This window comes from Orycteropus afer, unplaced genomic scaffold (assembly GCF_000298275.1).
Source record: "Orycteropus afer afer isolate SDZICR_OR568_19922 unplaced genomic scaffold, OryAfe1.0 scaffold00029, whole genome shotgun sequence".
Classification (NCBI taxonomy): domain Eukaryota; kingdom Metazoa; phylum Chordata; class Mammalia; order Tubulidentata; family Orycteropodidae; genus Orycteropus; species Orycteropus afer.
The window spans coordinates 6,238,116-6,252,716 of NW_006921616.1; the positions used below are offsets into that span (position 1 = coordinate 6,238,116).

The following is a 14,601-nucleotide window of genomic DNA, read 5'->3' on the forward strand; positions in this document are numbered from 1 at the left end:
ATGCCTGTTAATGAGTGAGTGAATGAATGCATGACTACCTGGCACGATGACATATGGATCAAATGAGATGGTGACATTCAGTCACAGATGCCACAATGGCATCACTGCTACTAGAATGTGTGCTCAAGAACTGCCCCAGGGAACAGAGTCATGAAGTGAACTCAGAAGTAATGTCATCCTGCCATCCTTATCTTGTTGGAAGATCTGAACATGTCTTGAAGCCTGATATGGCACTTCCCTTGAATCTAACCCACTTTTATTTTCTTTCCTGAAATCATCATTATTACACTGTCTTTGGTTAGACCACTCATTTAAACATTTCTACACTAAACCACATGGTCGCATTTCTTACCATGCAAATCAGCTGTGAAGTAAATGTAGCACTGGACTAGATGAGGTTTGGGAATGAGTTGCCATTTCCTTATTCTGTAATATATCTCAGGAACTCTGGTGGCACAGTGGTTAAAGCATTTGGCTGCTAACCAAAAGGCTGGCAGTTTGAACCCCCAGCCGCTCCGTAGGATAAGGATGACATGTCTGCTTCCATAAAGATTTACAGCCTTAAAAACCCTACGGGGCAGTTGTGCTTTGTCCTGTAGGGTCACCAGGAGTCAGAATGGACTCAATGGCAGTGGGTTAAAAGGCACCTCAGTTCTGAATTGTCCTTGATAAAAGGACTCATTCTTTACCATTTGCTTCCTACATTTTAGATCGGGAAGGTTTTCCAAGGTCACGTGAGCTGAACTGAGCAGGGCAAGCACCTGGAATGGCAACATCAATGGGTCACCATGTTGGAAAGCTGCATCGTAGGTGGGTGCTGTGGGCTTCCTTTGTACCATGATTGCCCTGGTTGGCACACAGCCCTGAAGGGGTAACTCTCTCCACTCAGTGCCAAGCAACTCCTACGGTGCCCTGCTCCCTTGTTGGTGATGGGTTAGGTAGAAATGTAAAAAGGGAGCAAGGTGTGGAGGAGGCTTACCTAAGATAGCTTACAAAGGCCTAAGGTTTTTAGGGGTGCCATTGGTCCACAAAGTCTCTAGAAATATAAGCAAACAAGAAGCCCTGCCAGTCCTCTCTCTCCTACCTTCCTCAGCTGCCTCTCTGACGGCATTTCTGTCATGGATTGAAGTGTGTCCCCTCAACACCTGTGGTTATAATCCCATTTAGGGATGGCTTGTGTTTGTTATGTTCATGAAGCAGGAGTAGTGGAGGGTGTCTTAAATCAACCTCTTTTGAGATATAAGAGCAGATTAAGGAAACAAGCAAGCAAGGAGCACAGATCAGGGAGGAGAGGTGCCACACCACATGAACAAAGGGACCAAGAAATAGAAGCTGAAAGGACACAAGGCCCTTCCCCTAGAACGGCAGGGCAAGAGAGCCTTCCTCTGGAGCTAACGGACAGAGAGTGCCCTCCACTAGAGCTGGTGCCCCGAATCCAGACTGCTAGCCTCCCAAACCCCCGAGAGAAGAAATTTCTGTTTGTTAAGGCCACCCCCTTGTGATATTTCTGCTACAACAGCACTGGATTACTAAAACCATTCCCCTTCAAGGCTGTCCTTGGCAACTTTACTGCACCTGCAAACAGGGGCGGATTACCCAAGAAGCAAGGTAAGCAGGGGCTTACTTGTGCTTACTTACTAATTGGTAGTGAACAGTTTCACATGTTTTTCATGACACGAAAAACATCACACTGTTTACTACAGATTAGTAAATAAGCACAAGTAAGCCCATGCTTATCTTGCTTACTGGGTACTCCATCCTTGTCAGGGGCTATACATTTAAAAAGAGGCTTGGATTCTGTAGGAAGGTGCTGTGGGGTTGGGAGAGAGACAGTTACCAGCCATACCTAGAAGCAGAATCTTTGATGTGGTCACAAAATGTGAAATTGTTCACTATAGATTAGTAGGTAAGCACAAGTAAGCCTGTGCCTGCCTTGCTTATTGAGAAATTCAACACTACCTACAAAAAGACAAGGTTGACAGCACATGGGGGGAAGGACTTTCCCCACAAGGGAACCAGCGATCGTGAGAACAGCCACTTCCAGAGACAACAGGCCCACGAGAGGGGTCTCGTGACAGGCCAAGGGGCCATCATTACTGCAAAGGCCTGTGTTCCCACAGAACCTGGATCCCTTGGAACCTTTTGGGGCTGAGATGAGGCTTCTCTGGCCTGGCCAACGCCCCAAGCTCGGCCAGAGCAGCCAGAGCCCGGACAGGCGGGGTTTGCCCTTCTCCTCTGGCACAAGGATGAGTCTCCAAGGCAGTGAGCCATTGCAAACAGGGCCACTGACACGATCTCAGGGCCGACAGTGTGGCTGTTAAAGGCACATGCTTTACCAGCATGTGAATCCTAGCTTCATTATCTAGTAGCTGTGGGATCCTGGGCGAGTAACTGGCCCTAGATTTCTGTGAAGATTTAAGAAGATAACCCACACCAAGCAATTACCACATGAAGATATCACTGATAGAACTGCATAACCTTCAGTACGTCTACACAATCTTAGAGGTATGTGAGTGCAACGAGACAAACGAAAACTGTATGGAAGGCTACCCAAAAGTAAATCTGAAAGCCAGAATCACAGGAGGATTTTCAGTAGGAATTTTGAAGCATTTCTAACATTTAAAATGGGTTAGTCACCTTCACATTAATATTTAATGCAACTTAATTAGAAAAAAATTCAAATAATTTGAGATAAAAATAGCATGTAAGTCAACAGAAGCAAATGAACATATGGAGTGTCCCCTCATGATCAGAAAGCTGTTTATACTTTGCTCAGTCCATGAGTTACATGGGTGGTCCTACACAGTCTCTCTTTCTCAGGCAGACAGAACAAGTTTAATGCTAAGAACTCAATCCTTGACAATTTACATTTTTAAGCAAGGCAGAGCATGCTTTTCTTCTCAGAAGCTTATTATGCTGCTTTAAATGCATGATTTATATGAATATTAAATCACAAGAATGATGGAAAATAATACCACCAAATTGTCATGTAGATTTTCTTCCAAGGAACAGAACTAAAAATATACACATGCACTCTGAAATTATCCAGGCTACATTGGGTTCTTCTGTTTTTTGGGTTTTTTTTTAATGTATTTTATATTTAACCCATATGCTTCTCATGTGATTTTCCTCTCTATGGAAATGCAAGCCCTGGTTTAGGCATTTGGTTGAGGCACTCGGTGTATGATGACAAGGGAAGGGACAGGAAGCAGTATTTAATAGTTCCACTCTGAATCACACTTGAAAATTACTTGGAAAGGTTTATGAACCAAACCCTTCCAAAAGGAGCCCAATTAATACAGAAAGAAGGATGGCAAGGCTAAATTAAACAAAGTATAGGATGAATTTTTTTCCATATATTTTGAACAAATGCATTGGCATTTAGCACCAGTGACTGCTGAACGTTATTACCAAAGAACAAAATTATGAGACACTACCTTCAACTCAAAGATTCAGGATCAAAAGGGGTGGACTGTGATGGGTAACTTTATGTGTCAACTTGGCTAGGCTATGATTCTCAGCAATTTGGAGACATTGTACTGATTGCTCTTCCATAATGTAACATAATGTACTCATCCTCCATTTTGTAATCTAATATAAGCAGCCAGTAAATTGAAAAGACCAAAAAAAAAAAAAAAAAGATTCAGGGTCAAAGTACTAGCATCTGTTCTTTCAACAGTTAGCTAAAAGTGAAACTGAAGCTAGCGGATGGCATACTAACAGAGTTAAGAAAGTTACAGTAGGCTGTGCACTAGGGGCAGAAATCTGGGCAGGGAAAACTTTTTCTGTCCTTTCAGGATGGAAATAGATGGTGAAAACAATCATTTCCAGAGAAGGTGGGACCCAGAGATGGGAGACAGAGTCAGGGGGCAAAATGGGGAGGCAGGCAGGAGCCCTTCATCTTCCAGGACCCTTCACTCCAAGGTATCTGCCTTTGCCACTGGGATGGACCAGCGCACCTTTGCTTCTGTATTTTCTGCCCCCTCTGTCCAGCTAGTGGCAGTCTTCCCACCCCTCTGCTTTACCCCCAGCTCTCTGGGGCACGATGGAGAAGTGGGAGGCTAAGAGAAAGCTGGGGAACAAACAAGGAACTATGGTCTCTTGTTCATCTTTTTGCTCATGACTGGATTGATGAATGAGTAAGTCTACAGACATCCTATGATTAAGCATCTTGGAAGATATTAGAAAGTTTAGGCATGGCAAGCTGCCTAGAGCCATGTGGATAAAGGGTGCTGAGTTATGTCTAGGCTCAGAGAGAAAGAGATTCCAAGACTAATTCTGAATGGCTGCCATGGGTGTGGAAGAGCCAAGTGGCAGTCCACAGAGCATCTTGCCTTCCTAGTTCAGGGCTAGCACTGGTGCTGGTGCTTGATGGACAGGAGGAACCAGGTGATGTGCCAAAGGGCACCCTGGGGAGAGAGGGCAGCTCATACTAGGAGAAGTACATCAAGAGCAGAAGCAGTGAAGTGACAGGGTCATCACTGAGAGGCTGGTTTTGCCCAAAACTTAGGTGGGTGCCTAGTGAAGGGAAATAATAGACCCAGAACAGAGAGGGGCAGCTGTGGACGGCCTTGATTTCTCAAATTATTAATTACTGTTGTGTTGTACATTTCCTGGCATCATACTCCACTTGTTTCCAAGCCTCTGTGGCTTTGTGGGCCCCTAATAAAGGTTTGATAGAAAACAAATAGGGCACTGGTATTCATCAAGAATTGTTGTGAGACAGTAAACAACTCTCCCCAGTTCAAAAGTAGCTGAATCATTGTAAGTAGCCATCTAGATGCAAAGATGGGTCTCTCCTCATCCAGAGCAAAGAAGAATGAAGAAAATCAAAGACACATGGAAATAATTAGTCCAAGGTAGACCATGCAATCCTCAGCCTATATAACCAAGAGCTCAGAGGAAATGGATGGTGCCTGGCTACCAGTGTTAACCACTTGGAGGAGGATTGGTGCAGGAGATCCTAGATGGAGTGGAAAACAATGTGGAACAAAACTCAAAAAAAAAAAAAAGTATATGTGAACTGCTGTATGAAAAGTGAATTTACTCTGTAAATCTTCACCCAAATCCTAAAAAAAAAAAAAAAGAACAACAACAACAAAAAAAAGACCAGGTTTGCTGGTCTGATAAAGCCTGGTGAGACCCCTGAGACTATGGCCCCTAGCACCCTTCAGGTCTGGAATTGAACTCACTCCTGTGGCTTCCAGCCAAATAATAGACAGGCATATGGGATGAACATATGTATCAGGTAGATACACTACCTGAAGTGATCAATCATGGGAGAGCAGAGGGGCAGTGTTTACACGGGAGACAGCAGGGGAGGAGGGCAGGAGTGCACGGGAAAGAGGGACACAGGGAAGAGGTGACTAGGGGGAGGAAAGCTGTTGCACCGTGAGGGTTGCAGTCAATGCCATGAGGCAAAATGTGTACGAACTGCCATACGGAAAATGGATTTTCTCTGTGGGCTTTCTCCCACATCACAATTAAAAAAAAAAAAAAAAAACTGAACCAAATGAGTGACTTTGGGAGCCAAAACAAGTCATTGGCCAACTATGCTGTTGTTAGTATGGTCAACTTGGTTTTGACTCATAGTGACCTTGACAGAACGAAACACCTCCCAGTCCTGCACCAGCCTCACAATCACTGCCATACTTGAGCCCATCATAGCAGCCACTGTGTCACCCATCTCACTGAGGGTCTTCCCCTGTTTTGCTGACCCTCTACTTTACCAAGCATGATATTCTTCTCCAGGGACTGGTCCCTTCTGACAACATGACTGATGTATGAGAAATGAAGTCTGGCCAAATACAAACTCCCTAATTATAAGCAGTTGTCTTTTCTTTCATATGAAATAATAATTCTTAGGATAGCACAGTGAGAATTCTCCAAACTCTAGGTAAGAGGGCTTGTAACCAAGGTAACCACAATCATGCCATCAGGGTTAGGTATCATGTAAGACATGAATGAAAATACGGTTATTTAAGACATAGCCAAAAGTATGCCTTTCCGCTTCATTTCTCTTTACTAATAATTCTCACTGTTCTTTGGGAGTTACAACATTATAAAATAGCCTGAACCACAAAGGGCATGATTTCCAGTAGAATGGTCAACATATGTGGAGCTATGTGAAGAGCAAGCATTCTCTTCAAAAGGATACTGGCCCCAAAGGAGATACTCTTCCCTACTAAGAAAGTTTTGGCCATAACTTAATTAAAAAAAAAAAAAAAACTGCAAATAAAAATCCAAAACCCTCCCCTGGGACTATGGCCCATAGACACCCTTTGAGACAGGCACTCAACCCACTCCGATGACTCAACTTTCAGACAAACAATAGACAGGTCTATAAGGTGAACCTAATAGCAGGAAGGTATGCACTTAGAACAATCAACCAAATTAGATCAACACTCATCAGAACAATCAACCAACAACCAACCAAAAGGGATTTGTCCAGGGATAAAGCTCAGAAGTCAGGAAGGGACAGAAAGAAGGACAAAGGGAAATGTCAACACGGGGGAAGTGGGAAGGGCTGGTACACTGTGGGGACTGCGATGGGGGTCACCAAACAAATGTGTATCAACTGTAAAGTGGAAAACCAATTCGCTCTGTAAATGTTCACCCACATCACAATAAAAATAAAAGAATAATAATAACAGAAACACAACCCAATAAAGAAGGTCATCTCCCTTAAGTCCTGCAAGCACAGTGGCATTTAGAGGATCAGTTGTGATCAGACGCCTCTCTTCCCTCTAACCCAAGCTCCACCCTCTTTCAAACATTTTCCATCAAACTGAAAAAACAAACTCACTGTCACTGAGTCAGATTCGACTCACAGGGATCCCTCCTTCGGTTTCCCAGGCCGTTTCTCTATGGAAGTAGATTACCCAATCTTCCTTCCAAGGAGTGGCTGGTGGATTTGAACTGCCAGCCTTCTGGTTAGCAGTCAAATGCCTTAGGCACTAGGCCACCAGAGCTTCTTTATAGAACATAAAGTATGACAATTTAAAAAAAGCAATAATGAGTAAGTTCTATTTTGACCAGAAGTCATACGGCCTGTTCGTGGAGAAGTAATTGTGGTGAGAATCACACAGCCTCAAAAATCAATCTGGCCGCTGCCTCTCCTTAGGCAAAAATTAATTTGGCCCACTTGCTGGCGTCCTCAGACAGACTCTCCGTGGATGTTTTGCATGGCTAAGCACCAGACGAGACAGAAAAAGCAGTGTCAACGTTCCACAAATTAACACCACTTAGCTGATGACACGCTTTTCCTTTTTTTTTTGCCCTTACGCCACCAGAGCTCCCATGTCTAGATGTTCAGTGTTAGAGAAATAAAAGGTAATGATGGAAAGCAGGCAGAGCCACTGCTTGCTCTTCACGAGAGTGAAGAGAAGGGGCGTTTCACTTCAGGACGCTAAGAAAGAAAAATCTCTTTAACCTTGGCCAATACTTCCCAGATCACACAGTGGCAAGTGTCACCTTCTTGGTCTCACCAACTGAAACACTAGTCCTGTCCTTGGCTGTGCTGCCAAGACCTGACCAACCACTGCCCTGGGCTGAGAGCAAGCCTCCCCGCTCCCCACAGTCCAGAGGATCAATGTTGTGAGTGTTTCCTCTCCCCCTGTGGAGGAAAACCAGACAGACAGAACAATGACACCAACAACAGAACCAGCCATGGAATCCTTAAAATCTTAAAAAACAAAACAAAACAAAACAAAACAAAAAAACTGAAGTCTTCTGGAAGAAAAACACATCAGCTCTTTGAAACATATCCCAGGAAACCTACCTTTTCCTTCCAGTTTGAGAACTGATATTATAGAATTTATACATCAGTGAATTTGGGAAGCTGAAGAAAAGTCACAAAGCATGGGAAGAGATGAAAGTACCACTGTTCTATCAGAAACGCCAAGGAGCTCTCATCACTGTTGGGCGAAACAGTCCTGTTCTGAGGCACCGAGCTAGCCCCCTCTGGGTTAAAAAATACAGTGAAACCTGTGGGAGCCGGATCCCAACAGGACCACCTTGTTTTATCAGGTCCCACAAGTTCTCTGCCTTTCATGGGGTACAGTCTTACCACTTTGCTATCACTCTTAGTGAAAAATATTTGAGTTTTCCTTTTCTGGCAGGTTTCCACCATGCACAGGTCTCAGCTTTCACAGGTTTTACTATAATTCAAAGGCACTACACTTGCAGACTGAAACAAGAGGCTGGTAAGAAAACACCTCTGGGCAGTTGGAGTGGTCCATGAACGGGCACCTTCGGGCAGTCAGGAACGGTTCATGAATGGGCTTTTTTTTTTTTTTTTCCTTTTTGAAGACAAGAGGATTCTCTGAAGCCCCATAAGTAGTAAGAAAAAAGTTTTGATTTCAAATCCACATATACATTTTTTCCGGTGAGAACGTCTCTAGCTTTCATAAAGTCCTCAAAGATACGGCTACCCCTCCAAACGGTAAATAATCCTGAGCCAAACAAAGCCCTACCTTTCAGCTGCAAAGTTCCTTGTAACCTTGTAATAAAACAGATGGTATTTCACTCTAGTGAAAAAAACTTATAATATAATAACTGGTGGGTTGTTCATGTATAAGCAGTATTGGAGCAATAACTCTCTATAATGATTTTAAATTGTAAAATTATCTTCTCAGTACTGTGAATATATTATATGCAGTGGTTATAAAGAGTTTCTCATATATAAAGCATTAAAGGCCTGTTTTACTGCATCATTAATCTGGTATAGAACCAACATGCTAATCAGGATAAGAATTAATTAAGGACTAACTCAACAATTTTGTAAGGAGCTCTGGTGGTATAGTGGCTAAGGCATTTGGATACTAACCAAAAGATTGGCAGTTCAAACCCACCAGCTGCTCCATGGTATTTTGTCTTCCTGAAATTTATAAGTGCTTCATTGGGGGAATCAAAGGGGTCCCGGTTACTTTAAAAACAAAACCCAAACCAAAAACCAGGAATCTAAGGGAACGCCTTGGCCAGTCCTGAGGTCAATGTTGACTTTGTTTGTACAGATCAATGCTGGGGTTTTAGTTCTCATCCTATCAGGAGGAGTGTGGCCACACCCTGGTATGGACACATATAAACACAGAAACAGTTGCAGTGGTAGATGAAGTCACACGGCAGTGGGCGTGATCCACAGACTTGACACACGGACTGAGTCAAACCCATCAAGAGAAACCGTAAGGCTGATTTAGCTTGGCTGAGTTTCCCTCATCCCCAAATGTGATACCTGCCCTCAAACACAACTCCGAAGAGCTTAGAAATGAGAGACTAAGACAGTCACTTACCAGTGGCAGGTGGGTGGTCGCAGGAGGGGCTTCCAGAGCCAGGGCCTCCCCTAGCAGCCTTTGGAGGGCTCACGCCAGCCTCATCCCAGGGCTGACCTCCCCCCTCTGCCTTGTCGGCTGCTGCTTCTGGGGGAAGGCCCATGCCACAGGCACACTGAGGCAAGGGTCCACTTTTCGGGGTACCCATGGTGGGTTCCCGGTCCTCCCCAGGAGGGTCACAGCAGCCTGTGCAGCCATCTGCTGAGTGGGGACTGGCCGCCCAGTGGGGGCAAGTGCCACCCTCCACCTGTCTTTGCAAGTACTTCTCAGAGAACATGGGAATCCAGTCAGTCCTGCACACGGGCTCGGCCAGGTGGCAGTTTTCGGAATCTGCCATGCTCTCTGTCCCAGTGAAGCACTGGCTTAAGCTGTCATTTTCCCCTACTTCCAGGGGCTCAGGGAAAGGGGGTGTGGCTTTGCTTCCAGGCTGAGTCAGGACCAGTAAACAGTCTGAGGTCCGGGCAGGCCTGTCCACATACTCATCTTCCATAGGCATCTGCCTGAGCGGGTTCCCCTCCACCTCGCTGACTAAGGAGAGCGTTGTGGCATCTTCTGCTGCACACGCACCCATATCTGGATAGCACGTGTCTTCAGAAAACACCTTCTCCTCCAGGGTCAGCAGTAAGACACCTTCACAAAGTTGGCGTGGACTAGAGGCTGCCACGTGAGTCCGGATAAAGCCATCGCCTGCGGACTCCTGCTGATGTGAATTCAGAAGGCAGAGGTATTAATACCCAGGGCTGTCAGAGTGGCTCTGCTAAACGCTGCAAAAAATGGTGTTTATATTCATTACCTTCACCATAACCAGTACAGATGGAAAGCTCACTGCGGTGTAGTAAATTACTTAGTGTGGCTTGTCTAGCCATAAGTCTTTGTAAACTCTGTGGTGAAATTTGCTGTGAGCAACTGAGGAGCTCCTGATTGTAAAAGTAATCCACCTGGGGTATTTCTCTTGGGCGCAACATGGGGCAATGTTCTGGGAGGTTCCTGCTCTCTCTCAGGTGCTTAGAATTCTGACATTATGATTGGTTAGTTTGGCCACTCTGCCAGGCTCAAAAGGAGGCCTCCTAGAGGCAGAAGAGGTCTCTCTCCGACTGCTGGTTGAGGAAGATGTGCTGCTGAAAGAGACAGACGCTGCTGGGCAAGAGACACAAGAGACACGCATTGCTGAGTGAGACGCCAAGGGACACACACACTGTTGGGAGAGAGATGTGAGAGACTGTTAGGAGAGAGACTGGGGCTGGGAGAGAGACTGAGCGTTTTTCCTGAACTTGAATTGTAGCCTGGTGCTTCTCTAATAAACCCTGTAATCTGTGAGTTCTGTGTGGCCACTGCAGTGAATTTTCGGACCCAGGAGAGGGGTGGTGGGTGCTTTGGGAGGCAAGGCTGGAGGGAGGCAGCATGTCTGGCCTTGCAGTAACAGGCCTTGGGCTATTGATGGTGATTCTGTCTTCCTTTCCTGGGATTAGAGAAGGTCAAAAGATGCAGCCTCCCCACCTTTTTAGCACTTACCATGGCCACTTAATCTGTATCATTTAAAATTATGGAATAGAAAGTAAAAGAAAATAAACTCAGTAAGGACAGGGGAGAAGCCTAAGACGGAATACCACCAGAAACAAAAGAAGCTAACGGCACTTCAAATGAAGGGCATTCTCCTGCAGAGGCGCTACCCCAAGTAACTTCTGGACAAGGTATTGTGACTACATGCCCTCCGTGTAAATACAAAAAGAAATATAAGCTAGTATCAAGCTCTAGTTTGCAGGTACTTCACTGTGGCACGATTTAGTAATTCTAAAACTATTTTGTATATATTCTAAAACTGAGCCAATGAGTAAATATAGTGAGAACAGGAGTCAGGTGTCACACTGGTAGAGGAAGGAAATCCGAATATGGGAAAGGGAAAGCTAGACTCAATCCTGTGGGGCTGGGACTGAAGAAATCAGCATGTGCTCGTAGTTTAAAATTCATACCATTTCACGTCTAGGAAAACAGATCTATAGGGCATAGTGAGACAATTAAAGGCATTTTACTATAAAATGTGGATTGGATAATAGTTCTGTACAACTGTTAATTTTTTTTTTTAAATATTGATAAATATACTATGGTTAAAGAAGCCGTGTTGGCACAAAGTTTAAGCCCATGGCTACTAACCAAAAGGTGGGTGGTTCAACCCACAAGCAGCTCTCAGGGAGGAAATGCCTGAGGATTTGTTCCTGTAAAGATTATGCATAGGAAACCAGATGGGGCAGTTCTACTCTGTCCTGTCACACAACTGTGGTTCTATAAGAGAATGTCCTTGCTCTTAAGAAATACAGGTGATATATTTAAGGGCATAGGAGGACAACACGTGCCACTCGCTCTACAATGGTTCAGGAAGACACGCACAGACAGCAAACAACGAAGCAGTGTGACCACACGTAAGTCACCGCCAAACAGGACGAAGGGTACACAGGAGCGCTCTGCACCATTCTATGACTTTTTCTATAATTTTGAAATTGTATTAAAATTGCTCAATAACTACAGGAGACCTGGTGGTGTGGTGGTTACAGAGTAAAGGAAAAGTGGGGACTCTGCCCTCTAGGAATCTGTACTAGACAATCAGGATTGGTACTGAAAGCGAAAACATGTACACAGAGGGGACGGAAGTGGAATAAAATACAGAGAAGGTTAAAAAACAAGAAGAAGAAGAGGTGTTTAGGCTGAGGGTTGACTTGGGTTTTGGGTTACTCTGTAAGGATCAATGCTGGAATCTGAGGTTGCATTACCTCATGAAGGTACCCCTGAAACAGCGGGGCTCGCTATCTGACTGGTAACACTGTATCAGCCTGACTGTGAGGTACAGAGTAGGCGTTGGGAACTTTTCACTTTACCTTATTTCCACTCAGGCGGCTGCATGCCTCATTGATCCAGTGCCACAGATTAGCTGGAAAAAGAAAGCAAAATTAAGGTCATATGCTGATTTCAACGACATACAGGTTGTCCACATTATTTCCTATATGGAATTCAGTATTGTCTACCATGGCCGTCCTGTTATTATTGTTGTTGTTGTTGTTATGTGCCGTTGAGTCAAACCCGACTCATAACGACCCCTCCTTGGGTTTCCGAGGCAGTATCACTACGGAAGTAGGATTGCCCAACCTTCCTTCCAAGCAGTGGCTGGTGGGTTTGAACCACCAGCCGTCTGGTTAGCAGGCAAGTGTCTTAGCCACTACGCTACCAGAGCTCCCAAACATGGAAGTACTGGGGATCGAATCTGGGGCCTCATGCATGCAAAGCATGCGCTCCACCACTGAGCTACACCCCTAAACATAATCCTTCCCAAGTCTTTCAGGGATAGCTCCTGTGAGGGAAAATAAGTCGACTGATCTAAAGCCTACGAAGGCACCTCACTCCTACAATCAAAAACACAGCTTGCTCTTCCCGTGTAATGCAAAACACAGTCCCCTGATGGTCCATCAAACATCTGGACACATTTTGGGGCTGCCAGAGCTGCTATTATGATGACGGACATTCTCATTCCCCCAGCAATCTTTCGTGGGCAATGAGGGACCAGCCCAGGCATTGTAGGCAACAAAGAAGACATGTCCAGCAGACAGACTTTCCAGTAAACTGGCTCAACTTTACCCGCAACAAAAGTAAAATGCAAGCAGGAGGACTGTCCGGCTCTGTTAAGTTCCCAGGGGCCCCAAATGTTCTACCATATACTGTGGCATCTCAGATGAGAGAAGAACGTGTGCTTATCCACTGACTCTTTGAAACAGAAGCGATACCAAAGAAGTTACATCTATGAATAAAAATAAAATCTATGCATTTATATTATAAAATTTTAGGTGACCTCCAATGAATATTTAAGGTTGTATCTCTGGTGGTGTAGTGTCTAAGGCATTTGACTGCTAACCAGAAGGGTGGCAGTTCAAACCCACCAGCCGCTCCTTGGAAGGAAGACTGGGCAATCTACTTTTGTAGAGATACTGCCTAGGAAATTCGAGGGGTTCCTATGAGTCAGAATCAACTTGATGGCAGTGAGTTTGGTTTATTTTTTTAATTCACTACAAAGACTAATATAATCCTCTCTGTGGGAGGATAACCATAGCCGGTAAAACTGCTAACAACACCTAACGTCTACTTGAGCCAGGCACTGTGCCAAGCAGTCTGTACCCAGATCTCTTTTACGGTATAGTCTACTGTGTGACTATGCAGTTGATTTCAATGCTCTGAGCCTCAGCTGACTCCTCATAAGATGGGGACAGTCATGGTGCCAACCTTACAGTGCTGTGGTGAAGACCTGGTTAGCAGGTGTAAAATGCATATAGTGGTGATGGCACGTAACAAACATCAATACCTGCAGTTATTGCTACCACTGTCATTATCACTCTTGCTATTCTTCTATATTTTTGAAATTATATCAAAATAAAGTTGCCCAAAATAAAAGGCAATTTGCAGCTCTTTCCTTGAAGGAATCAGTATTAGTCAATCATAAATGATACACAACAATATTTGTACACAGAGGTAATGGCTATTCACGGCTGTTATTACTGTCACAGGGGCCCTGGTGGCACTGTGGTTGAAGTGCTCGGCTGCTAACCCAAAGACCAGTAATTTGAACCCAGCCCTGCTGTCTGATAGTGTCACTATGAGCCAGAATATACTCGATGGCACACAGTGACAGCAGTATTAGACCCTCCCCTGGCCAACTCCTGAGTTGTCCGTGTAGTTTCCACACTCTAACTGGAGGGCTGTTCTTGCTTCCCTGGCTATGGCCTGCGGGGCTTGGCATCATCTGGCCCCGCCTACCTCTCCGGCTCCATCTCACATCCAAGGCCTGCTTCCCGTACCTTCCGCCTCAGCTGCACTGCCTCTTCCAGTTCCCCAGCTCCCATGCTCCCTTCATCAGACTATTGCTCTCCACCTGGAATGCTTTCGATTCTCCCTGATCTCCCTTGGACTAGTGAATCCCAACTTGTCCTTCCGCTCTCAGCTCATGTGTCTCCTCAATAATGAGCAGACTCAGTCAGTGCTCTCATGAAGGAAAGCTGGCAGTGGGCAAGGGTTATACCAACAAGGGAAGCTGCAGAGCTCCATTTGAGCTGAAGACAGAAGAGTCTGTCCAGCCCTGGGGACAAGGCTCTTCTCTCTCATTGCCATCAAGAGAGAAGAGCTGGCAGTGAAGTAGAATGCGTCCTTGGACTTGAGATCCCCGCACTGGACCTCCTTTGGCTGAGAGAATGCCCCAGCAGACAGACGGCAGCAGTGGAACCAGGAGGCATGAGAA

The 14,601-nt window shown here is 45.1% G+C and overlaps 1 protein-coding gene across 1 annotated transcript in view; it reads right to left on the minus strand.

Moving 5' to 3' along the window:
* TNFRSF11A (TNF receptor superfamily member 11a) overlaps positions 1 to 14,601 on the minus strand; it is a 94,855-nt gene that overhangs the window by 5,752 nt on the left and 74,502 nt on the right. Inside the window, exons 7-8 of the mRNA XM_007935541.1 lie at positions 12,200 to 12,252; positions 9,291 to 10,026 (exon numbers count right to left, since the gene is read on the minus strand). Coding sequence (XP_007933732.1) covers positions 9,291 to 10,026; positions 12,200 to 12,252 — 789 coding nt within the window. The remainder of the gene's footprint in view (positions 1 to 9,290; positions 10,027 to 12,199; positions 12,253 to 14,601) is intronic.